This window comes from Ylistrum balloti, unplaced genomic scaffold (genome assembly GCF_031769215.1).
Source record: "Ylistrum balloti isolate Yb309-2 unplaced genomic scaffold, AGI_CSIRO_Ybal_v1 Utg369876, whole genome shotgun sequence".
NCBI classification, from domain to species: Eukaryota; Metazoa; Mollusca; class Bivalvia; order Pectinida; family Pectinidae; genus Ylistrum; species Ylistrum balloti.
Genome location: NW_026782016.1, coordinates 1,550,889 through 1,578,692, shown reverse-complemented (window position 1 = coordinate 1,578,692; position 27,804 = coordinate 1,550,889). Strand labels below are relative to the sequence as shown.

Below are 27,804 nucleotides of genomic sequence, written 5' to 3'. Positions count from 1 at the left end.
AATTTACAGGAAGGGCGGAAGGGGGACAACTCCTAGAAGAAATAGTGAAATTTTACATAGTTTCCGTTGAATATAGGTAGAATGTGTTATCTGTGTGATACATTTTCAGATAAGTGTAAGCGTTAGTCAGGCCAGATTCAAGTCGAGTAGGCACCATTGCTTTTTGGAAGCGTTCTTCATTAGGGCAAGGATTCATCTAGTAAGCCATTGTTGTACAATGTTGGTTCTAGTGTTAATGGGATATAAAGGGGAAGAGTTTTCTATAGGATATCACTTGGTTGATATAACGTGTACATATCTTGTGAACTATCACGTGCTTTACTTTGGATATTAGATGTCATCAGAAAAGGTGTTCTGTTTTAATATATTAAATCGGAGTATTAAATTCAAGTATTAAATTCAAGAAATTATATAAAATTAAAAAAAAAAAAAAATCGAAACCTATATTTCACCCATATTTGCCAATCGGCTAAACGATTAAAATACAAAACTATTCTTGTATGGAAACGTCTAACCAGACCAACATAGAATACAAGAAATATCTTGGACTGTTCTTTTATAAGTTATGTTTTTTTGCCTTATGAAGTCAATGGAGCGTGAAAATCAATTGGTTAGATCAATTAGGCGACCTTGACCCAACTACTATGAAGTCATTTGAAACCGGGAGGCTGATATAGACTGTTGACATACACAATCCCAAACTGAAATAGCATATTATGGATTTTTTTGTAGTTTCAATCTTGTTTTGAGAAATTTGGTAAGTATATCGGAAAATTCCGTTTGTCTGAAATTAGTGTCCACTATTCCCAGTTTGTCCCGGAAAATTTGCACTGTAATATACTAAACACGTATACTACTGACTTATTTTCGGCTCTTCATGATCCCCAGATATCTTGATATGTGACCCATTTGTACTAGTCACAGGCCAAACATCCACTTGTCATATTGAACAATAATGCAAGTTTTAAAATGCACAAGGTAAAAAATAAGAGAATTGCGAAGGAAACCATTGCTGTAGAGGACTTCCAGTAATATTTATAAAAATCAAATTTAGAATTATATAAAATTTTACAAAAGACACATTAGTGATTAACACCTTTCAAAACAATTTAGAATTAGTTAAAGTATAGCCAAAAAATGAAATAAACTACATCACACAACGGTTTCATCCTTCTAGAACTCGTCAGTAACATTATCGTTAAACCTGGGATGCCACTTTAGAAAATCAAAATTGAATTGTCAGAAACGAAATTTGAAGAGGCACTAACCTTATAATTTTATAAATTTCAATATTGCATCATTTAAAAAAAGAATCTCTGGAACATTTCTTTTCTGAAACGTTATAATATTCAGATGAATTAAAACAAGGCATGCAGGTTACGACAAACCTCGCGGAGTAAATTCACCAGCAGAAATAAAGAAACTTAACATTATTGGCACGTTTTTATACGTCAAATTAAGTTCGTTTTATTTGAATAAAATCTTAACGAACCCAACAGAAAAAAATGACGTAAGTGTTATAATGGTATTTGTTCGCGCTATAACACAAGTGGTTTTACAAATTTTCCAGTGGATTTCTATGGGAAATGTAGCTTGTTCTTTAATAGGAAAACCTATGTACTAGTAGAATATAACATTCTTTTGTAATATTAGCCTTAATCCATTTGTTCAATAGAAACAGTAACAAGCAACACGATGTTTGTTCTCATGTATTCAATTGCCAGAGACAAGAAATGATCGGCATTTCGGCAATTTAAAAACAAGTTCAAAACATTGTAGGATTTCAATTTCTCTTTATTCTGGAATGGTTTGCATACACTTATCTTCTTAATTACGTACGTGAAAATATATACTTGAGATGATTTTGTTCTACACGACCACGTCTATTGGGTACGGTTGTATAAGAAGTTGTGTAGCATTTTGAGAAATGTATAACACATACGTTTCTATGTGAGTAGATGATATCGAGACATACACATTTAATTGTAAATGAAACACACAACATTGTCAACTTTATTCTGTTTCTAACATTGAATGAAAATGGTCACTATATTATATAATTATAATATTGATATGTAGATTTTATAATTATAAAAGTGATGACAGAAATTTGTATATATATCCTGTGTACTTTAGTAATCCTGTAGACATACGTGCACAATAAATTTATACTCGCACATAACACCATTTTTACACAACTATACTTGTACATTGGATACGACACTAGTGACATATTGTCCATATATAAATTTTACTAATGTAAATTTCTTAACTCTTCCAAAGTTATTTTTGATCATGTAGTGAAAAAATCATGAACGTTTTCCTGAGGGATGTTCAATACCGACAGAACGATTCTGTCAAAATTTTATTTTAATTCTATTGCATAAATTGAGAAATACTTTGAAATCATTCCACAGTGACAATACCACATTAATAATTTACATTAAAACGTTTTGTTTCCGTATTATCAAACTATGCACATTGTCTTCATATCAAATACTCTGAATTCTTACTTATATTATATACACGTAAGCATTTATGCGCAGCAAAAAAAGTTGTGATTTAAGCACACCGGAAATTGCGATAATGATGATCATACACGTGAGTATAGCTTAGACATGCATTCCTATAGATAACATGCTGCCTAAAACATAAACAACATAAGAAAGATAACTATTTAGGACTGTACCAAGTACAGGTATAGGGTAAACATTCCACAACAGCGATCGTAGATGCATTTGAAGAAATGCTAATAGTGTCAGAGAAACTACCGGGACATGAAATACAACATGGTCGCATATCTATATTTACATAATTTGTCCAGTTATATACAAACTCATTGGAATGACAACTTTCCCTTGTCGATTTATTTCACAAGAACACAATGCTATATAAGGTATATCGAGATATTATTTTCTTAAAGTGGCCTTATTGAATGTGAAAGTAGCATATTTACAATAAACGGATGGCAATAATAATATGCAACAACAGTGTAGTATATGAAAAACCTTTACTGTTGTGGCACATAAAGAGGAGACCATTGCAAATTTTAGCTCATTACATATCACCAAACACATGCTTACATTTGAGAATCGATGGATATTACCTAACATGGATTTTATTTCAAAGGATTTTTTTTATTTGGTTGTGTAAAAAATTCTTAAAAATTATCAATATTGTTAATGTTATCGTAACTGCACTTCTGTAAATCAGTCATCTTAGATTAACTCCTTCTTTTCAAATCCCTCCCCTGTTTACAGGTTCAAAGTAAAACGTAAAAAATAAACTAACACTAAAAATTATTGATTTTACCTGCTTTCTTCAATCTTTTTATCGGTCAACAATCACGAATGTTCTGGAAACCGTTACTCTTAGGTTATTGCAGGTTGCGATTGATCGCAAGTATTTGAGCTATCGTCCTGAAATGTCCTTGTAAAATGTTGCCTCTTGTGGCAAAACAAGGTGTTAAGAGGCTTATCGATATATTGATTTTAAGATAAGAAATCCGATAATAGAGTAAAGAATCACGTGATTCCTGATCTTATTCGTGTAGCAAATACGGATAACAAAATGGATAAAATTGTCTCCTCCTTTTCGCCAAGATCAGACGATTACATGTTCATTTCATTCCCACCCATCATTTAGAGATACGCTTTTGACCCTCAATGTTGTTTACATGTCGAAATCCTTGTCCTTGGCACGTTTCTCCCTCGTTGCGCCGTCATCATCTCTTAACTTCACCTCTGAATAACGAGCGTCATACTGCCCAGAGGAGATCGGGTTAGACTTATCAGTTGAATAATTTCCTCTGAAACAAAAAGAAACGAATTCGGCACAAGAAAATAATTTTTCAAATAAACTGTATTTTCATGTTTAAAAATACATATGTTTTTATAAGCAGACATTGATTACTACATAAACAACAGCTTAAACTTATACATGTAATGTAACATTATCCCTACATACTACATGTTTAAGTGAAATATTCTATACAATGTGACATTATCCCTACATACTGTAGATGTTGAAGTGAAATATTCTATACAATGTAATATTATCACAATAAACTTGAGATCTTGAAGTGAAATATTCTATACAATGTAAAATTATCCCTACATACTGTAGATGTTGAAGTGAAATATTCTATACAATGTAACATTATCCCTACATACTGTAGATGTTGAAGTGAAATATTCTATACAATGTAACATTATCCCTACATACTGTAGATGTTGAAGTGAAATATTCTGTACAATGTAACATTATCCCTACATACTGTAGATCTTGAAGTGAAATATTCTATACAATGTGATTATCCCTACATTCTGTAGATGTTTAAGTGAAATATTCTATACAATGTAACATTATCCCTACATTCTGTAGATGTTTAAGTGAAATATTCTATACAATGTAACATTATCCCTACATTCTGTAGATGTTTAAGTGAAATATTCTATACAATGTGACATTATCCCTACATACTGTAGATGTTTAAGTGAAATATTCTATACAATGTAACATTATCCCTACATTCTGTAGATGTTTAAGTGAAATATTCTATACAATGTAACATTATCCCTACATTCTGTAGATGTTTAAGTGAAATATTCTATACAATGTAACATTATCCCTACATTCTGTAGATGTTTAAGTGAAATATTCTATACAATGTAACATTATCCCTACATACTGTAGATGTTTAAGTGAAATGTTCTATACAATGTAATATTATCACAATAAAAATATTCTATACAATGTAACATTATCCCTACATTCTGTAATGTTTAAGAAATATTCTATACAATGTGACATTATCCCTACATACTGTAGATGTTGAAGTGAAATATTCTATACAATGTAATATTATCCCTACATACTGTAGATGTTGAAGTGAAATAGTCTATACAATGTAATATTATCCCTACTTTCTGTATGTTTAAGTGAAATATTCTGTAATATTATCCCTATATACTGTATGTTGAAGTGAAATATTCTATACAATGTAACATTATCCCTACATTCTGTAGATATTTAAGTGATACAATGTAACATTATCTCTAAATTAAATATATATGTAGGGATAATGTTAAATATGAAAAATGAATTCATACAATTATCATACAATTCATACAAAGTAAAAAGCATAGTTGAGCATAATTAAAACACGAATCTTGCGAACCAACAATGACTTGCATCAACATACAAATATGGACAGCCATGCAAATATATGGTAGCAAACGGATATGGCATCATATTTGATAAAAACTATGTATAGTTATTTAACACTGCAATCTAAACACCCGTACTATCGAGGCCTGATATGCATAAATGACGCCCAGAAATAGTATAACACTATATATGGTAAGTCTGTATGACAAAGCTTGATATACAGGTGGATGGGAAAGGGACGATGCAGAACCAGGGTACTAACATGTAAAGCGTCTTAGCGGTATATGTTGGGAGGGAGACTTACTCACCCATCCTCCGGTACACTCGGACTAAAGTAATATATACAAAAATGAAGTTATATTTGGCTGATGCTAGACTCGACCTCTAAGTCAAAAGAATATTGGAGCTTTATAACGTACAGTATAGTATCACTAATTGTACAAAAGTCACACGAGTGAAAAACGCCTTTCCATACAAATTTAGACTCAGATACAGATTATAAAATGCATCCTACAAGTGCGTGTCTAAAGTGTGTGAAAATATATAAAGCAAATTAAAGAATTCTACATCGACCCATACCAATGTTAAAATGAAGAACACTAACACTATATTTCAGTTAGGTAGGTACATATACAATTATCAAGATATTGTTAGATTTTAAATATTGGATATTTTGAAAAGAAGATCATATAAAATGTGTAATTGTGAACCGTATCTTTATTCATATGTATGGAAATACCGATTAGTATTTGCAACTGAAACAGGACATAAAACATTAACATTACGTTCTCGTATGGGGATTACATATAAAATATTCGGAAGAAGAAAGCTGGATATATATATTACTATTGTTCATTATCAGATATTAAAGTTTTAAAATATATGTTTCATATCTATAATATTTTACTACTTTAAACGTTTTTGGGTTCTTTTAAGTTAAAATACACACGTACAATCAATATAGTAACTTAAAATAGATATAAGTTATGGTTCTCAAGTAATTTTAAACACTATCAAATGTTTAGTAATAAATATAAATACTGACTTTGAATGTCGGTTCCCGGCGACATGTTTTTTCCACGATTGCCAGATTTCATAGTCAAATTTAGAAATATCACGACCTGATTTCATTAAAGAAGAAATCAAACCTTATCCTATATCGTAGTTTTCTTTTTGTAAATATACCTTGAGTTCTGGTATATTATTATTTGTCAGCCTATCAACCCGTATCACTTTTCGGATTCCATGTCGATTATTGTACAATTTGTGACATATTGTAAAGTGTGATTACACTTAAAACGTATCCAGCGATGCATGGTTTCATTTTGTGAAATGGGAACGTTACACTATGAATTTGAAATGGTCGTTTATGCATTCGCAAATAATTAAAGAGCCTTCAATTTAAATTCACATTTTAAGGTCCATTGAAATATTTAATGTTTTTGACTCAACAACAGGAGAACTATTTCGGTAATGAGAAATGAGAACTCCAGTATTTAACTGCAATAAATCTGATGCATTTAACACCAACACATTCTGGCCGGTGCTTGATTAGATTTCACAAATTTCGCAGGAATCAAGATATATGGTATCTACGCTAAACTTATCATAGAAAACACCAATTAGAATTTGCGATACAATTAAAACTATATACGGTAAAACATCACCTTAAACCTTACTTAACTGATAGTTTAAATTAATAAAAAAATCTTTACATATACTAATTATATGGACGTAAATAATTTGCAGAATATTGGAAGCTCTAGCAGGTGATTCTGAACACATTAATACAATCTCTTAACTTAACACGTATGTACCTGTAGTATGGCTACCCTACCTCTTGTCTTTACGAGTCCGGCGTCTAAAGATAATAGCAATAATGACAGCTACCAGCAGAATTGCTACGATAGCCAAGACAATACCAACGATCATTCCGACATCAGCCTCGTCCAAGGGCACATCTACAAGAAAAGAATGACCCAATAGTATCTGGTTATGAAGAGCATTTTACGTATTTATATAATCAAATATGTGGTTAAGACTCACAGGTGATTAGCAACTTTTAATGCAATTTTAGAATTAGATACAGTAGAACCGATGCAGAGATACAACTGTTTCATCCCTCTAGGCTCGACAGTGATGATGGTGGTCTAAATGTGGACCCTAGGAGGTCTTCCATTAGTCCTGAGTGATCGAATCAAACACACATATATATGTATGTAGTGGTGTACCAGACATATTTTTCAATGACTTTCGTAATTTTCATATGTCTGATGACTGCAGAAGAAATGTCGTGACATATGTATACTAATATATATATATATGACAGGTGTATTCCTATCACGACGGCTCCATTCGTAGGATAAGTATTCATGACTTACTTGTACAGACGGCGGAGACACTCGGACTCCAGGCCTGGGATAAGTTAGAGGTTGCCTCACAGGTGTACGATGACTCTCCCTGTAATTCACCAGTCCTACAACCTGTCACTGTTACAGTGCTGCCCAGACTGTAGTTGTAATTGCTTTTGGTACTACGGGGCACGTTTAGGAGGCCACATGATCGCACTGCATCAGGAAAACCAAAAGTTTGTTTAAAAATAAGAAACCTAAAAACTGTGAGAATCTCCAAAACACGAAAAAAAAAAATAAAAAAAATCAAAAAAAAATCACACAAACAAAAACCAACAAAATGAAAGGTATTTGTTTATCATTGTATGATATGATATAACTACTAACTACAGGTGATATGAGATGATCTTCTTTCCAAACTTACCTGGGGTAAGAAGTAGTTGCATCTCTCCAACCCATTCGGCGGCCATCTTGGTTTTTTCAGCCTGTGTTGTTAATCTGAGTTGCTGATAGTCAAACTCGCAGCTTTCTTGACCATTGCATAATCTACGTATTGTCGAAGACGTCGATGGGAAGCTGTCTCTGAGGTCGGAGGGAGTTACAGGGGACACGTAATGAGGGAGTATGGAGTCTTCAGTGTTATTTACACGCCCTATAAACAGGTAACAAAAAAAATAAAAAATTTTGATGTATGGTTCAACATATTATTGTATTCATATCTATGCGATCGGAGAAGCAAATCCAAATTTCTTAATCAGAGAATTCTTTGTAAAAGTCTGACGTCAACACAAAAAAGAATACCATTAATTGCAAAAATAACCAAACTAACAGTTTTAACATGAAGGACAACATTTGCCCCACAGAGAATACACATAGAGGCTTAATATCGTAAATATCAATCTCATAGATAAATAAGAGAGAGAGTAAAAATGGGACGTCTTCCCGGCCCGTAGATAATGGAGAACTCAAAGAGAGGGTAACAAAGCACACCTTCCTGACCCACAGAGTGTTGATTATTCAAAGATAGGGTAAAACTCGGACATCCTCCCGCCTCATCGAGGATAGATCATCCAAAGAGGGGTTTGAAATTGAGACATCTTCTCGCTCCTTAGAGTATGGTTAATTCAAAGAGAAGGTAAATTTGGGATATTTTCCCGCCCCCACAGAAAGTAATAAAGGACAATGGAATAAAAGGGAAACAAGCAGGTGACCTGTATTATCCATAGAGCATACAGATAAACAGAAGTAATAACATGACTAAAAATAGTACATACAGGAGTAAGTGAACTGGTTGTAGAATGTTGGGTTGTTCGTCATAGGTACGACCTGGTTGGTATCTCTAGACGTAAAGTCATCAGTACCGTTATCATTCCACGTTCCCAAAAGTCCTCGCACCAGTCCCTGAGTAAGACAAAATTATATGGAATGGTTTCTAACATCTACTGCCGATACTGCTGTACGAAACTATCAACCGAAATATAATTAATATTTTTTTTTCGGAAATTATTAAATTGGTTTAAAGGTAAGTGAAAATACAAAGAGTATTCTTTCCTTTCAATACACATCAGCTTATTTCCTTGCGATTAAATGTTCATATCTTTATATCTGAAATAGCAATACTTACGAAACCTTTGTATATTATGAGCCAGTGTAAGTTGTTGAGAAAGACACAATATTTTGTCGTTGTTGTTTGGTAGGCATTTCCGTTTTATCCATAGTTCTCAGTTTTGGTATTAGTTCTTCAGGTCCTTTTTAAATTAAGCATTTAGCTGGTTTTGTTTATATCTCTAAATTCTCAATTTTGCTTATATAGTCATTCCTTTTGTTCTTTTTTCATCGGTTTCTATTTAGAATATTTGTTCTAATGCTAATGTTCATGATAACTGTATTGCGATCATATTGGAACGTTTCAAACGTTCGGTGTTATGCTTGATACAGCATTATTTACCCCAAACCTACCTTCATTGTGTAGGGGACCATCACGAATGCATTGATGAGACCAGACGAAGCCACCACCTGGACACCCATACCGTTCTTCAGAATCACGGTGAAGTTGGAGTTGACGTTCCCTGGTTTATCGGGTGAGTTTACAATGGTCACCTCTGTAGAGCGAAAAACACGATAGACAGTATCTTGATCTATAGTTATTTTAAACGTAATGTTGTTAGATTTTCTTTGTAGTGTTTTGAAAAAAAGCAAGATGCAAAATATCATGAACTTCAAAAATTTCTTGTTTAAATAGTGCATCATAAAACACAAAGTTATACATATATATTTTGTTTTGTGTTTGCGGAATATACAGAAATAGGATTAGCTCTTTTACAATATTACTTCTGTTGATGGTTGCATAGCTTCCGTCTCTGTAAATGTACCAATCGCTAGGCGTTTCCCCATCGATGAACGTCAGTGTACTGGCAAACGTATTATTAACCGTAACAGGTTTGTTAAATAATAACAAAACGTGCCAAAGTTATATCTATAAAAACACAACACTTGTTTCTAGGCTAATGTGATTAACTTACGTGAGAATTGTTGCATGTAAACGGGTTCTGAGTCGAAAAACTGGAAAGTGTTGTTAACGAGGACATTGAGCAAGCGTCGTGGATTGTTGCGGTCTAGTTTGATCTCCACTCTCTCATGACCTACTTCTATACCAACACTGGTCAGAACCACAGACGAGTTTAGGGTCGTGTATGTCTTTTGTCTTAAGATGTCTGTATCAGATAAGGTAAAATGGATTACAAATTAATTACAGAAAATGGTCTGGTTTAGACAGGATTACATAATTATGTAACTTAAGGTTAAGTCACTTAACATCGTGTCTGTGATTCTATTAACCTTTAACCTTATTAACCTTCATAACGATAAGGTTAAAGGTTAATAGACTCACAGACAGAATGGTTAGGAAATTTATCGCCGAAGAGATTCAAAAGTGAAAGAAAATAATTGTAGTGTGAACCTGGTAATAATTGTAAAGAATGTATACTGTATACTTATCAATCAGAAATAAAGGATTGTAAAACAAAGTGCTATGAATAACTACATAACAAAACACAAACAATCAAATAAGAAGGGAAATCCATGTGGAATTAAACAATTACATAGAATATCGTTATTGCGAAAATAGATCTATACAACTGCTCTAAAGTACTGTCAATTGATGAAATAACCACACGCCGATCTCTGACATAAAACTGTTCTTCATTGAAAATTCGTCCAAATGGAACACCTACCCATATAGTTTCTGGAGAACCTGCCCTGTATAGTTATATTCGCGTACGGCGATTCCAGGAGTTTAAAATCACCCGCACCAAAAACACGATAATGACGGTGGTCCAGAGTCTCCACATGCCCTTGTCCAAATATGGCAGCTGTCAATATAAGTAAATAATATCTACTGTTGATGATCGTCAGGTTACCATGTTGTACCGAGATGGTAAGAAAGGTAAACAGGCTATCGTAAAGGTATTCAACATATATTGATCACCTACCTAAGCAGTATCAGGTGATAAAACCCATAAGTTACAAAAAAACGGTTAAGCACGGCTTATTGAAGACAAACTCGCTTACCTTGGTATCAAGGCAGTGTAAATATTCATCTTATCATCTTCAGATTTGTAATATTTAGAATATCAAATTCTTTGAAGTTTCATATGAATAAGACAGGTCACAGACAATACGAGATTCTAAAATGTGTCATAGACTATCATGTTTGGCGAGTTCAATGTAAATTGCAGTCATAGATGTTACCCGATTGCACATGTGAATGAAATGATGTAATTTCGACTGTTAACCGGGACAACTGTTAGATTATCGTTACAAGATAGCCAGTTGTTGTCTGATGCCGTATCAGTCAACAACCGTTGATTGTACAAAATAGCACCCTTTTAAACAGATTTAGAATTAGATACAGTAGTGTCAAACAGTTAATTATTTCTGTGTGAAATCAGCTCGATTTTTACCGATATCAAAGACCCGAAAGAAATGTTTTGCTACCTGAATTATTCAACTGATCAGATATAGGCCATTCATGCAAATAAATTGATACATTTGCGCGCCAGGAATTATTTACATTGTAAAGACAATAACGAAAAAAGTTTACGTCGTCAGTTAGACGCTTATTCGTAATCGTCTGAATGTTTGGGAGCGTTGGGATTTTCTATGCCTTTCAATGGTTTAGACATCGATATTGGAACAAAATCGATGAACTTTTTCATCGGGTTGGTCCCAATATCCTGGACAAATAGTTTTTATTGCTAACTTTTAATGCATTAAACAACTAAAAGTTTATAAACAGAGTTTATGTTTTGGTCTGAATCTTGAGAGAATGTCTGATCATGTTTAGTTTACCATACCTGCTCTCGGAGGTGTGTACCCACTACAGTCCCGCGTGGCTCTTTGGTCCATGTAGTAATCACAGTCGGCATAATTCGTCCACAGACAACAGTAATAAAAAGTCACCACATCCTTAACCCAGTGGGACATGCTGGGAACCAGATCTGCCCGACCATAGGGGAACGATCCCCATGCATGACTCTTGTCGGGAGTACTCCCCTGGAACGTATCAGCCGCATAACGCAAAGCCCCATCGGGACCGTAACAGCATTGGTTCCCCGATCCTTCAACCCTAAACCAATAATATTAACATTATGTCAGGTATTAGAGTTTAACATGTCATATTTTATGCCCGCAAAAATTGTTCGGTCTAAATATTTCATATTCGCTATCAGTTTTTGTCATGTCACAATAGCCAATGGTCACGAGCGCTTCACATCGGGCAAGAATAAATGGGCAAAATTCACAACCGGGTCATATAAGGCAAGAGTCCCATTCGTGACACTTTGGGCAAGAGACACGACATTGTGCGTCAAACTGGTTAACGTTAAATGTTGTAAACAATAGAGGCGTCAGATTAACTGCTGCAACAGTCGACAACGTTTAAAATTAGATATTACTAAAATTTAACTCACTAAACACATTGTTGTTGTCTAGGGATATTTATTTCCCCATTTCCCAATGGTAATAATTCTACAAGTTTAGAAAAAAAAACCCTACCTTCGGATCAGTACGATAGCCCATAAGAATATGACATATGGCTTAATAGTATAAAAGTTTAATTGTTCTTAAATGCAACACAAATCTTTACTTATTTGCATTTTTATAACACTAAGTAATACTTACGTTGGTTGAACAGCTCGCACACAATGGACTGCTCCGATATGGTAAGTACATCTACTTCCACTAAACATGTCACACCCTGGGTCAGTTTGGAATCGACCGAAGTCTACCAGGGCCTGACCTAGATTACAGGGACAGTAAGGTAGGCTTTGCAACCAAGACATGTCCATGCGGTCATTGTTGTACCACGACATGCACTTGTCATGTGGCCACTGGCTGCCGTATCTCTGTACCATATCATCATTAACAAACCATCCGAGGGGTAACTCACGACTCACGAGGAAACTGCAAGACAGGACAAACAATTCTGGTCAACAGTTATACATCTGAAGCATGTTTTGCATACAGAAATTATAATGGCGCCTCATTTTAGAAAGATATCTGTCTTAAGCTCCAACATATGTATAGACACTTAACATTAATAATAGAATAATCTAATCATAAATCGAAGATATATTCAAACATGCATAAATCATACCGCAATGATATACTACATATAATACTACATAGTACCCTGCACTATTTGATCTATATCTTAGCGTTATCATTACACACAGGCATATATGAATATGCATGCAAATAAGGCTTCAGATCGCACATTAGGCACATCTGTCATTGATCTTGGTGAAAACATATGTCGGTAGAAGATGACAAGTTCTTGGAAATACTGTGGAACTGTATGAACGTATTTGCGACCCGATCTGTATCGCACAGGTTTCCAAAGTAAAGTCTGACATTATCCTAGCACAGTGGAGTAGCAAATGTTTTTCATGTCTTCGTGGTGATTAACTGTCTGATACAACCAATATTTCTGATCTGGAAATCGTAGGATTTTGCAATCACGTTCATTTGCTCCGGCATTCTCGTTGAACTATCGAACAGTACCCCTTAGTTTTTTTTATTACAACTGAGACTTAATATAGTTTTGGTACCGACCTTTAGATGGAAAACCTTTTTTTGCTTGCAATTTGAAATTGGGAAGAGACGATTAGTTTTGTCTTTTCCTGATCAGGCTTGAGTATGTTGGACTTCATACAGGTACCGAAAACTTTAAGGTAAACTTAAACACTTTTTGACATCGTGTATCAGTTGTCTGCTAATCATCTTGAAGTGTGACATGAACAGCAAGGCGATCTACAGAGTTTCTGCCACTAAAATTGTTCTTGGAAAGATGAATTCACTAATATGAAGTATTTCAATGGATATTCAGGTCGCATTTGATAATAATCTCATGTAATACTACATATTTGATCTACATGTGCAGGCCATGCATCAAAAGACATCGCGTTACAGAAAATTGTCTATGTTGATATATGCAGAAAAAGTCATATCTGAGGTCGAAGTGGGTGCTGGACATCATTGAAGTTGGAAATGGGATGCCGTTCTCTTAGGCCTTTCTTTTCTGGACAGCCTCTACGTCTACCACGACTAGTTCTGTTCATATAAACTCACATAGGAAGATGTTATATAATCGATGAGAGGCAACGACTAGCTGTTGGCCGAGCAACAGTTCTGGGACATTAGATTCGATGATACTTTTGACTTTGTCCTATAAGTCATAAATTGTTCGTACGGCAAAGGTTTGAGAGTAGAATACTTGTGTTGGTGAAACAATACTATGCATATCATTTCATTTCGTATCGAACATGTATGTCTGTTGTCGAAAACGGATTAAACTTCTTCCATGTTTTAGACTTATGACTGCATTTGAAGGACGCACATATAAACGACTTCGTACAATTGTAACAATGCAATCTGATATTCGGACCTGTAACTAGACTTGAATCCCCATATATCTACCATGTAATAGGCGCTGCAAGTGTCGGAATACAGTTTCTAAATGAACGTTTGCTGTACTCGGCAATGCCCGAAAAAGTCGTATGTTTAGCACGTGCATTAATTTGAATTTCTAATGACTTGCAAGATACGAAAAACTTCTGAGATAAGCTATTATGTTTGTTGCACTGAAAAAAAGTTTTTTTAAAGTGTCAAAAATTATATCAGTTGAAGTTTGGAATTGAACTTGATGAGTAGTTAATTCGGCGAACGTCATCTGGCCTTTTCAGCGTACATATGTAGCGTCAGTCAACGGCAGGTAAGCATAGTTTTTGTAACTCAAACTTATAACAAATGTCCTGAATATAAACGTATAAAGTCATACTTACAGGTGAGATCTGGCCCTGCTAGGGTCCACCAGTCGTACCTCCACCAGACCCGTCTCCACCTTACAAAGGTCTCCCGAACATCTGTGGTCACGTGTGTTGAATGTATACACTCCGTTGTTGAGGACGTTTGGGCCTGAGCCAAGGACAGCCAGGTCTACCCACTCTGCCTATAAAATAAGTGTAATACGTGTGTTATTAAAATACAAACTTGCAGTGCAATAGAGTACTACCTTAGGTAGAAAATATTAACGACTCATCGCCTAATTAGACGATGATTAAACAAAATTCAAGTTGAGGCAACCACGAACTTTAAAATCTATTTTGTAAACTAGATCACGTTTTGTTTATCTAATCCTTCTTTTAATCTTAAAAAGTTTCATCACTGTTGTCAAAGTTGCTACCAGGTAATGAATTCGTTACAGGTATACACCTTTCGTCACTGGAAAACAATAGGTCAAAGATTTACAAAGTGGAAGTCTTCTTACTGTGTACCACCGATTCGTTAAATAAACCAGGATATCATACATAGCATATATCAATCTAAAATAACGACCAGGACTCAATTTGTTATTATGTAAATAATGGATATTAGATAATTAATTTTGTCGTTCTATCGCAAGTCGAATAAAATTGTTTGCATCTAAAACTAAGACCTGCACACTTTCGAAACGTTCCCTTACAATATGTCAATCGTTCAAAACGTTCCTTTCAACCAACGATGACGTAGAAGACCCGACCACTTTCAAATCAAGTTGCCCATAGATTACGATCAGGATGAAGGTGGTAGCAAATGAATAGGCTTAAAATATTTCTCGTCGTGGGTTATCTGTCAAAAATGTAGTTTTACTGAATCCTAGTGAACATTTTTTTTAAAAATGATATAGGTATTTGTTCATTAAAGTATACCACGGGCATCGTGAAGCTCATCAGAATTTTCAGACTTTCAAATGAATATTTTTGTATTATGCTCTAACGAATCATCGCGTAAAGGTAGGAGAGAACACCATTTGACATGATTTCTTGTAATATTAAGTTGATACTTGTATTGACAATTTCACGGTTATCGTCTTTGTCAACATTCTGACATTATCGACCAACTCACTTGTAGGGGAGAAAAGTGAATCAGAATATGTCACAAAGATTATGATTATCGTATGCTCCAATTCACATTTCGATGACACATTTTAGCATGTCGTAATAATGATTTTTTCCGATATTGATGTCGATCATCTGCCTCAAACAGAAAGATGGCCGCCATCTTTGGGCTAAAGTCAGATTTCTAGGGTATATCGGGAATAAGATAATGACATTATCCGATTTAAAACCATGTAACATGATCAATGTTTTAGAATATGTTATGTCATAGGATACTCATTGAATATTTGTTACTGTTTCTCATGTAGGTCTTAATGTTCTGTCAATCACCTTACGTTTGCTTTCTGAAGTTCCTACCTTTGTTCCAGTTTCCCTGTAGCCGATGAGTTTGATGGTGACCAGGTCGTTTCGCTGCGGTGAGAGAAGACTCGAGTTCCAGCTCATCGTAAGTTTACTAGCATCTGTAGTGTTCCAGCCTGCTCCAGGTATTTCAATTGACTGGAGCGTGTCCCTCATCCGTCCGGAACCCACTACCAAACACCAGAACACAGGTAAACAGCATTAAAACCTGTTGCCGATAACACATTGGTTTGTCTTGAGAGACATTTTTTGATTTTTTGATATTTAAATAGTGATGTACCTCTGATGTACTCTTACCTATTGTTATAATCCCGGTATAAACTCTGCCGTTACCATGCCTCATCGAGACAACGACACGTCCCCTAACCAAAAGTCTCGGCACGCTGCATTTTATCTTCATTGAATTGATGAAGATGCCGGATGAGATCACTGGGGGATTGCCGAAAGCACATGTGATGTTCTCATTCAAACCCAGACAGGAACCCGACATTTCTATCGTCTGTCCACCAAACATCCCGCCAAAATTGGGCGACATCTCTAGGCTAACACCATCATCTACACAGCGGAAAAGTTGATTATATTCAAAATGACAAGATTACAATTTCTATTTCTAAAACGTGGTGCATAAATGTTATAATGAACTTTTGATTAATATATAGGTATCTTTTCCCTACTTTTACTACGTATTTTAATATTTTATCAATCATGCAAGGAAACAAAACCATTTGACCTAGCTATATCATATTCTAGTAAAGTAGATATTCCATTCTCAGACCATTATGTAAACTTGTTGATCATTGGATGAATGTATAAAACTAGAGGTATATGACTTTGCGGTATTTTTAATGCTAGTTGAACTTTGATCGAATAGGCACTTCATGCACGCGCAAATTAAAAAAGATATTTACTTTGCAAAGATATGTCACGACATCCTCCTCTAACTATCCTGTCAGAACCAACCCTAAAGTAATACCGCCCAGTTACGTCACTTCCTTTCAGGTTTTGTGCACGGTTAAGTTCTGATTGAGGTATGGCTGTTGTCCATTCACCACCATATCCTGCATTAAACCCACTCTGTCAAAGAAAGAATTAAATCACATCACAGAATTGTTTTTACATTTGATCAATATCGGCAAAAATCTTTTTCGATTATTTTTGTTCCTTATTCTGAATCTGATTCTTTCAAAGATGTCATCTAAATACATGTTCTCAGGCATCTTTCTTTTGACGTTGTTCTGGTAGTTGTTAAAATTCATTATTTTGGATACAGGCAAATATCAACAATCAACAATACAAGTTTACTGTTAAATATTTGCTGACATTACTTACTTGGTAAAACTTTCTTATAGCAATATCCATATGTCCATAATTAAAAATGACAAAAGTAGAGCTGTTTTCGTCTGTAAGAATGGCGGCTTGAAAAGTGCTTGTCTGAAACATTTGCAATAAAACAACCGTTGCACTGTTCATATTCAAATTACCATAAAATGATTGGGATATACAAGTCACTAATTGTTTGTATTTCACGAAAGGTCAACAATTAATTGTAATTCACTCGAAGTAAAAAATATTTTGTACTTCGCACAAGGTCGCCAATAATTTGTTTTAATTCAAAGAAAGTCAGAAATAACTTGTACATTACACAAGGTCAACAATAATTTATTCATTACCCAAGGTCAACAATAATTTGTACATCACCCAAGGTCACCAATAATTTGTACAATACACAATGTCAACAATAATATGTACATTACCCAATGTCAACAATAATTTGTACATTACCCAAGGTCAACAATAATTTGTACATTTCACCAGGTAAACAATCTCTTTGGATGTTACACAAGGCAAACAATAATATGTACATAACACAAGGTCAACAATAATTTGTACGTTACACAAGGTCAACAATAATTTGTACATAACAAAGGCTCAACAATAATTTGCACATTACACAAGGTCAACAATAATATGTACATTACACAAGGTAAACAATAATATGTACATTACCCAAGGTCACCAATAATTTGTACATTTCACCAGGTAAACAATCTCTTTGGATGTTACACAAGGCAAACAATAATATGTACATAACACAAGGTCAACAATAATTTGTACATTACACAAGGTCAACAATAATTTGTACATAACAAAGGCTCAACAATAATTTGTACATTTCACAAGGTCAACAATAATTTGTACATTACACAAGGTCAACAATCTCTTTGGATGTTACACAAGGTCAACAATAATATGTACATTACACAAGGTCAACAATAATATGTACATTACACAAGGTCAACAATGATTTGTACATTACACAAGGTAAACAATAATATGTACATTACACAAGGTCAACAATCTCTTTGGATGTTACACAAGGTCAACAATAATATGTACATTACACAAGGTCAACAATAATATGTACATTTCACAAGGTCAACAATCTCTTTGGATGTTACACAAGGTCAACAATAATATGTACATAACACAAGGTCAACAATAATTTGTACGTTACACAAGGTCAACAATAATTTGTACATAACAAAGGCTCAACAATAATTTGTACATTACACAAGGTCAACAATAATATGTACATTACACAAGGTAAACAATAATATGTACATTACACAAGGTCAACAATAATATGTACATTTAACAAGGTCAACAATAATTTGTACATTACACAAGGTCAACAATGATTTGTACATTACACAAGGTCAACAATCTCTGGATATTACACAAGATCAACAATAATTTGTACATTACACAAGGTCAACAATCTCTTTGGATGTTACACAAGGTTAACAATAATATGTACATTACACAAGGTCAACAATAATTTGTACATTACACAAGATCAACAATCTCTTTGGATGTTACACAAGGTCAACAATAATATGTACATTACACAAGGTCAACAATGATTTGTACATTACACAAGGTAAACAATTATATGTACATTACACAAGGTCAACAATCTCTTTGGATGTTACACAAGGTCAACAATAATATGTACATTACACAAGGTCAACAATAATATGTACATTTCACAAGGTCAACAATCTCTTTGGTGTTACACAAGGTCAACAATAATTTGTACGTTACACAAGGTCAACAATAATTTGTACATTACACAAGGTCAACAATGATTTGTACATTACACAAGGTCAACAATAATATGTACATTACACAAGGTCAACAATATTATGTACATTTCACAAGGTCAACAATAATTTGTACATTACACAAGGTCAACAATCTCTGGATATTACACAAGATCAACAATAATTTGTACATTACACAAGATCAACAATAATTTGTCCATTACACAAGTTCGACAATAATATGTACATCACAACAGGCCATCTGTTAATTGAACATCACAAACTTTAATTGGTACATCAAACAAAACCGCCGTTTATTTGTACATGACAAAAGGAAGTCACTGATAATTTGTACATCACACTTGCTAATCCGTTTTACAAAAGGCTATTGTTACTGGTAAAAAACCCATAGCAACCGTATAAACAACCAATGTCGTTGTATAGATAACTATATTGATACCCACGGCGGCAGTATAGAAACCATAGCGACAGTATGTATAACTATGGTATTAGCATAGATAACATTAGTTTTAGCAAATAAAATCCTATTGATACTATAGATAACCATAATGATACACATTTGAAAACCAAAACTTTTTGATATTGAAAGCAATACGCGGGCAACGTCATATGACCCTTACAACAAAATGTATGTGTCAACACACATGGACAAGTTGGACAGCTGTGTCAAACTACGGGTGTCATTAACCAATAATATCAATACAAACAGAAATGTAACACTATTGTGTTAAACGCCAGTAACACATAACACTATAGTGTCAATACAAACAGGTAAATCTTATATGTATAGGGAAAATATATAAAACGAAACAAACATCACTGATCTCCAAAATGGCTGTCTTGGAGAGCAACATCAAACTCAGACATGCGTGTTTCGTACTACAACATGATAAACATGAATATTCCATCAACTTGTAACGATTATTTAATGAAGAAATTGACAAAAGAAGTACGTCTGATTGTTAAGTGGACACATTTTTTCAACAGTGATAAAAAAGGTTACCTTGCATTGTGGTTGCGGAGACGTACCACATCCAAGTCCTATGTCAATGGCGTCTGCCACATTTTGCCATGTGACAATGATACCTCCTACTGGCTGAAAATTCTGAACTCCTACCACAGCATTAGATATATTTGTACCGAACATACTGAGTTCCGCACTGTCGTGAGACGTGTTAAGTGTCCTGTAGAAGATAGTGCCACCTCCAGTGTGAGAGTCCAGGGCTTCTCCAGAGTGATAGAATGGAGCAATGAAAGGGTAATCATAAGACGGAGTAACGTCACCAGTGCTAAAGTTAAAATTTCCATACTCAGCTCTTTCGTCAAATGATAAAAATCCATCCGTTGTCAACTGAAAAGTAAGGTATTATTGAGTATTGGTTAGTAACTTCTTAAAGATATATTTGATAACATGATACAACACTTCATGTCATACACTATCCAAGTGTAGCCAATAAGTATTGTCTTGTAATTACACCTATTTTGTCTTATACTATGATTTGTCTACATTATGTTTCTACATGAAGTAGTCTTCACCACATCCTCAATACACTTTGATTTACAATTCCTTTCCTCCCTGCACCTATGGAACACGTCATGACACCCGTCAAGTAAATATGTCATGTTCATGCAATGCTATACTCCAAAAGTGAGAATAGGGGTAGTACATTTTGAGATAAATACCTAATATATCATAAGTTGTAGGTCGTGATATTAAAATCAAAATAGTTGTTGTCATCATGCTACAAAAGTTACACAATTATAGGAAACTAAGGGAACTGTTCTGATTATTTAAAAAAGGATTAAACTAGGTATAGAATGATCGATCTGAACTTCAAAACATCATTACTGGAAATACTAAAAGAAAGCAAAATATTGGGGACACTAAGGTCAAATGTGATAAAATGAAATATTAGAATGGATGAAAAGTAAACATAGGGGTAAAATGGAGGAAAGGTGTGATGAAAACTAGAATGATAAATGTCTTCTGCTTCTCTCAGTGATATGCCCTCACCCATATGCTGGAGTAGCTGCCGCCATAGAAGGAGAAAGCCTTGCCATCAGGAAGGTCAATCCTGGCCTTCTTCTTGACGGAAGCCTTTAACGTTTGGGAACCTGTGTCGTAGAGTGACGAACCAAGGATACCTGGTGGACATATATTAGTAAATGTAAAGACAATATTCAATTATTGTCTACCTTAAAAGAAAGTGGCTTGAATTTCATTTTAAAAATGGTTACGAAGAATATTAAATTTGATATATGATTAATACACAGAAACTCTCATATAAGTGTCGATGTAATGGAGGAGTTTGTTAACCGGTTCAAAAATAATTCGAGCCTTGAGATGGGTGATATACATGTATAATATTAAATCATTTACGCCAGTTTTCTATTCATCATATAACCCAAGGTTATGAAAAATAAGCAAAAATTTTCAAATTAATTATCCTATAAGGCAAACTTATTTCGACGCGGATAGTGAGTTTTTCAGTGCCAAGACAATCAGACTACGTCATCGTGATATGAGTAATTATGATGTCACAGTAGTGTTATTACATCTATATCTTACGGTAATCATGATACGGTCGATTGATTTGACACAACAGGCCAGTTATGTGATAAACTGGCTTGTACAGTGTACTTGAAATAAAAACATCTCTTTACGCCTCGCTCGGATGGTTTTGTCAGTAGCTGAGGTAGCGACGCAATTGATGAATTGTTTCACTAAACATATTAAAAAAGGATCTTTGTATAATCGGTCTTTTTCTGCACGAAAAGGTAGATAAAGAACATGAACAACATTTGGGAGTTGGTGTAGATAAATACATATTATAATTTGAGCCTCAATGTTAAGTAAAGCACAGGTTTTCACATTCAAGAATTAGGTAATGATGCAAATATAACAGGCATGGACGAAGATAGGCAATGATTGGTGTCATCAAGAAGGTGTGTTTTAACGTCAAACAATATTTCAGTGAACGTGTTTTAGAAATGTGGGAGAATAATACCATCGTACGGCAGGTAAGATGTACACTTAACGCATTCGAATCATGATGAAAATGCCTCGTACTGATCAATTAGGATTTAAATAGTGGCCATGTCAGGGCACAACAGGCACTGCGTTGTTGGATTGCAAAGTAAACATGCCGATAACCATGATGGCGGCGTCAGTGTGGGTCAATGTCCCGGATGACACAGCTACTCCAGTCATCCTCTGTGTCTACTGACACCCACGGACGATCCCAATGTGACATTTTCCACGGTGATACCGTAGAGGGGAATGGAAAACATTACAGAAACGCCTTGAAGTTGTACAGTTGTGCTGTTGCCTATTCATTATGACCTGTTTCGATCGTCAATTTGATTCAGAGTACAGTTTTAGTGGTAACAAGGTGGTCGAACGAGAAAGAATATACTGTACAGTTAGTGTTATTTAACCTATGTGAAACACATTAGTTTGTAATGAGCTATTACTTAAATGATATTAAACTGTGATATTCAAATAAACTTTTAACCTTGTTCTATATCGTTTCCAAATTTTTGGTGCGGAACTAAATCGAAAATTTGTTTCGTGGTTATGATGTGATCTTAATTTGCATATGAACCTTAAATATGTCACGTAAATTGAATAATTTCCTGGAGTTTTAGTTGTTATATATGAAACCTTGTTGGTCTTGTAACTATATTACCTGTAAATGGTAGCTCATGTTTTGCTATCTGTACGGGGGAAAATGAGAGGCATTAAAGCAATATATTTTTATGAGAACATATTGACATTAAAAAAAACCCTTAAAAAGCAGACAGGTTGCAACCTTCTATGGAACAAGGGAATTCGAAATCATGGCGCTTAAAGCTGTCCCTTGAGGTTTCGTCATAGGAAAATGGATGCCTGTAGTGTTCTGTATATTTTAATATTGTTGCGTTATACACACTTAGTATTGTAGATAACATATGTTGATATAAGTTCCCAATGCTCTTGATAAAGCAACAATCAGCAGTACACAATTTAGGAATTTCTTTTTGCTATCTCGTCAGGTGACATGTTTTTAAGCTTTTTCTGGGTTCAAACTAAGCTATTCATCAATGTCAGGATCATGATATAGTCTGATAAGATAATATAATTTCTCAGTGTAATTTTTTTGATGTCGTTTGTAGATATACACATATGTCCTATGTAATTTGCTTGAAAATGTAAATGGACATTCCCGCCGAAACTCGGATACACCTATATGTAGCACTGCACATCAAATATATAACAGTTTTAATAAATCTTACATAAAACTCGAACCTCTGCTGTTATACTTTCCTTGTAAAGATGTTTCTGATATCGAATCGACCATTAAGATAATTCTTTGTGCGTTAGAGGGAAAACTCCCGCGCGAATTAGGTAGATTAACCGTAACGGAATGTGAAACAAAATAAAACGGGATTAACTGTTGTTTAGACAGACAGCGTAATTAGTTAACTCTGTTTGTTGTGTAAATGCATGTGCGGGACACACAGGTGTATCAACGTCCATCGCATAATCAACATAGGTAAGTTTATGCACACCTTACAAAATAGATGTACCTTTGAATAATAGCATCAATCTCCAATGTAACAACCAACAATTAGCAAGTTTTCCTTTTCCAATGCATTGATAAATTGTCTGATATAAGTAAGAATAGTATACGAACCTTTTTCAGTCATACACAAGCATGCAATCAATATCCATTTGAATTTCAACTGTCCAGAGGACGCCGCCATTTTGAATGCCTCGCGAACCGGTATCCGGCTAGGTTGTGGGTTGGGAGATAACGAAAGACCAAGCTAGGAGGACGCGGGCGTTATCTCTGATTCAGTCGGTTGTTTACCAATACAGATTACCAGGTATGATTTGATCGTCTTCGAAACATCACGCTGTATTGGGCAGGGAGCGACCAATAACTGAAAAAAGACAAATTCAGATATGTCAAAGCATTTTAGATTAAAGCTTCACTTGATTAAAAGTATTATATTACGAGGGAAATTGTCTTAAAAGTGGATAGGTTCCTTTATTAAGAGATTCCATTCTCATTAAAAGAGACGACTGATTAAGATGCATCTTGCAAAGCGTCAAGTTTTAAGTTGAAATATGTTGCAGGTGAGAGATTGGAGAAAATACATTGGGGATTGGACAAGAGTTGTCTGAATAGTGAAGTGGTCTTATTAATGTACGACCTCACAGACGGACTTCCATAGAGGTGACTTTTGTCCAGATTTTCAGTCATCAAATTAGTCCAGTGTTTTTTTTTCAATTAAATAAAACAAAACGTAATCATACCTGAGTAGTCAATTTAAGACCAAAATATCTTATATCTGATATCGGCAAAATACCAATGCAGATCTTTGGGACCTGTTTGGAAATTGTCTTAATACGAAAGGGTCTTAACGGTGATTTGTTCTTAATTGCAGCGTTGGCTTAAGAGTGAAACTAATTATACAAAGATATGTTGGGGATTTTCTTAGGACTGATATGACATGGTCTTAATAGAGAGGTGGTCTTAATTTAGAGGTTTCAGTTTATATGATCATAATTAATGCAAAATATGCAACACATTATTCAGACCTGCGACAGAACTAAGAATAGTGACTAACCCGTTGAAACTTAAATGACCGTTCTAGTTATATAAATATCAGCCACCCAAAGTGCCCTTGAAAATAGAACTGATATGGAATATTTGAGACCTGACAAACGGGAAGGTGATAACAACAGTACGTGTGTGTGGACTTGCACTTAGCTATCTCGTCAACACTGATAGTATCTCTGTGGCAGTCACCAACTATTTAGTCATAGCACAACTTGTCTTTCCTTAAAACATTAGGTACTGTTGACTCCTACTATCTTTTCCATTTGAACCACGGGATTATGTCCCTATCTTTTACCACTATACACTTTATGTTAACCTCATAGGTTTGTCCATATCCCTTTTCCGCTAATAAGGCCTATACGCACTACAAGACTTTACTAGAGATACACAAGTGAATATAATCTTCGAGAACAAATTCAGACTTTGATACAATAGAGCCAAATAATTTATCAAAATGCATCATTCTCAACATTACTCACCGAAATCATAATTCTTATTAAAAAACTATTCGAAGTTGACGAAACAATTTATATCTTTATTAGAATAAGCCAAAACATTGTCACAAGTTATTATTCTGTTGCCACGCTATTCGTTTACAAAGGAGATGGCGGGTAAGACTTAATGATAATATATTGCTGTTTATCCACATTTAAATAATTCCAGCATGACTGATTTCGGCACATCATTTTATTTTCTCTCTCGTCATTTCAGACCAACAAAGAAAGTATGTATAGTATGTAATGATACCAAATTTTCATAAAAAAAGTCTTATTGTTTAATTCTTTATCCAAACTCTAAGATTTACAAACGATTATCAATTGAACGGTTTGTTTTCGCAAATTAAAATGGCGTATCTAAAAGAAGCGCCCGAATCCAAAATATCCTTGTATCATATTGTCTGTAGACTTAATAGCTACAATTTTCGTTTTGTATATACATTTTGAAATATATCCTTAATTCAAAGTAGGAATTATTAACATGCTGAATGATGAATCTTTGAAAAACATCATGGAACTACTACTGTCACTTTCACAAAATGTCATGCAGAAGTTATAATCATACAAATTGCAATCTTATCTTTACATTTTTTTTTAAAATTTTATATATCCTGTTGATATTTCATTTCAGTAACTCTACCTGGTTTCAGGGAGAGTTAGGCGATGCAATGCCAACAGCAAGCATTAACTCAATAGCTACATGTACTTTGATATGAAGCTGGACGTAATTGAAGCTCGTTACTTTGCCTGTAGGTTCCGTTGTTGTATAACTTGTTCTGATTTCAGAACGTTACGTTATTTACTTGGATTGACCAATTTTTACATGGCGGATGTCGTCGATGAAGCAGAAGACGCTTACTCTTCCGGATCACCCGGTCTTATTCTCCATGCGCTTTTTCAGGAATCTCGGTGCAAAAGGTTTATTTTTCAAATATCCCCATAGTTTTATTTGTGTTTGGGTTATGCTGATGTTCACATGTTGGTATTTTTGTAAGAACAGAAAAAACCTCTTTACAAAAGCTCTAATTTACGTCTACTGCAAAAATTCAAATGTAACATCAAAAATATAATACAGATTACGTAATATGAATGGAAACATTTTTTCCATATCGGATTTTGTTGGTTTTTCCGTGAATCTTCACATACTTCTCACTGAAGTCCAGATATTGAATAATTCTAGAGGTTCCTGGGCCTAAATGTGCCGTAACCTATGAAGGATAAAAAGGTAAAGCAACGAGAACGATTTTCTCTCGGTAGAAAAGGCAAAGGATTGTGAACGATTTCTCTTGGGAAAAAAGCATAATTGCTGAAATTCCATTGTTATATGATGTCACAAAAATGTGTCTATGGACATGTCCCCGAATCTCCATGATGAAAATGAGAACAAAGGTGTACAAAAACGGACGAACAGGCAAACTAACAAGCATCAAACAAATCCAACAAAGAAATAGAATATTTCCTAATAAAATCACGATGACGGCCGAAAAAAACTTCCCCATATTTTTCATTAACTTGAATCTATTGAATCCTTGTGTTACGACTTTGTCCGCATGAAATTTCTTTCGTCTTTGACACGGTACACCTTCCAATCTAGTTTCTGACATTTATTTTGACCACTTTGGATTTTTCTTTGGTCGCATGTATCATCAACGTAGGATGCAATTAAATTAACTATCCGGCTCTACTGCATCTAATTCTAAATTTGTTCGGAACGTGTTTTCCATCTGCAATCCGAATAATTCAGATGCTTTAATGTGCCGTTACAGGTGGAGTTTATATATCTCTGTAGGGAATTCCCAGACTTCTTGGTCAGGATTAAGCTTTTCCTGTTCGTAATTACCACACGAACCAACAGTCCTCATCATACGTGTTATTTATTTACGTAAAACACTTACAAAGTTTGCCGAACCTGTCAAATAACAACCCAGACCAGGAAACTGAACCAAGGTAGGCTTAGTCACCTCTTCAGCATGGATTAGGTCCATTTTAATCACCGACGGATTTATGTTTCTGATTTCTGGCAAAGGTTTACGCCCGTCACTATGTTTACTTATAGATTAATTCATGAAGTGTTAAAATCTAAAACACAAAGAACGATTTTCTTTTTTTTTCAAATTTCGATTTCAAATCCTTATCCTTTGTTCTGATTAACCTTGAATGGCCGATTTAACAGTTGAACACTCCCCTTCATTGTATATGTCTTATCAGAAGTATGACATATCCTGGCTGGTAAATAAACAACGATTATCAGTTGT

At 34.6% G+C, this 27,804-nt stretch overlaps 1 protein-coding gene across 1 annotated transcript; it reads right to left on the bottom strand.

The window, feature by feature from the left end:
* Positions 1–3,672: 3,672 nt before the first annotated feature.
* Positions 3,673–24,189, bottom strand: LOC132546232 (sushi domain-containing protein 2-like). The gene is made up of 19 exons (XM_060209941.1): positions 24,120–24,189; positions 21,458–21,588; positions 20,447–20,794; positions 17,648–17,749; positions 17,227–17,392; positions 16,616–16,873; positions 16,316–16,488; positions 14,864–15,030; positions 12,702–12,983; positions 11,876–12,147; positions 10,754–10,891; positions 10,043–10,234; positions 9,480–9,622; positions 8,795–8,921; positions 7,945–8,172; positions 7,551–7,736; positions 7,007–7,130; positions 5,478–5,498; positions 3,673–3,808 (listed from the first exon to the last, which is right to left on the bottom strand). Exons 1-19 carry the CDS (start codon positions 24,187–24,189, stop codon positions 3,673–3,675), a joined length of 3,264 nt encoding a protein of 1,087 aa, XP_060065924.1.
* Between the last annotated feature and the right edge of the window lie 3,615 nt (positions 24,190–27,804).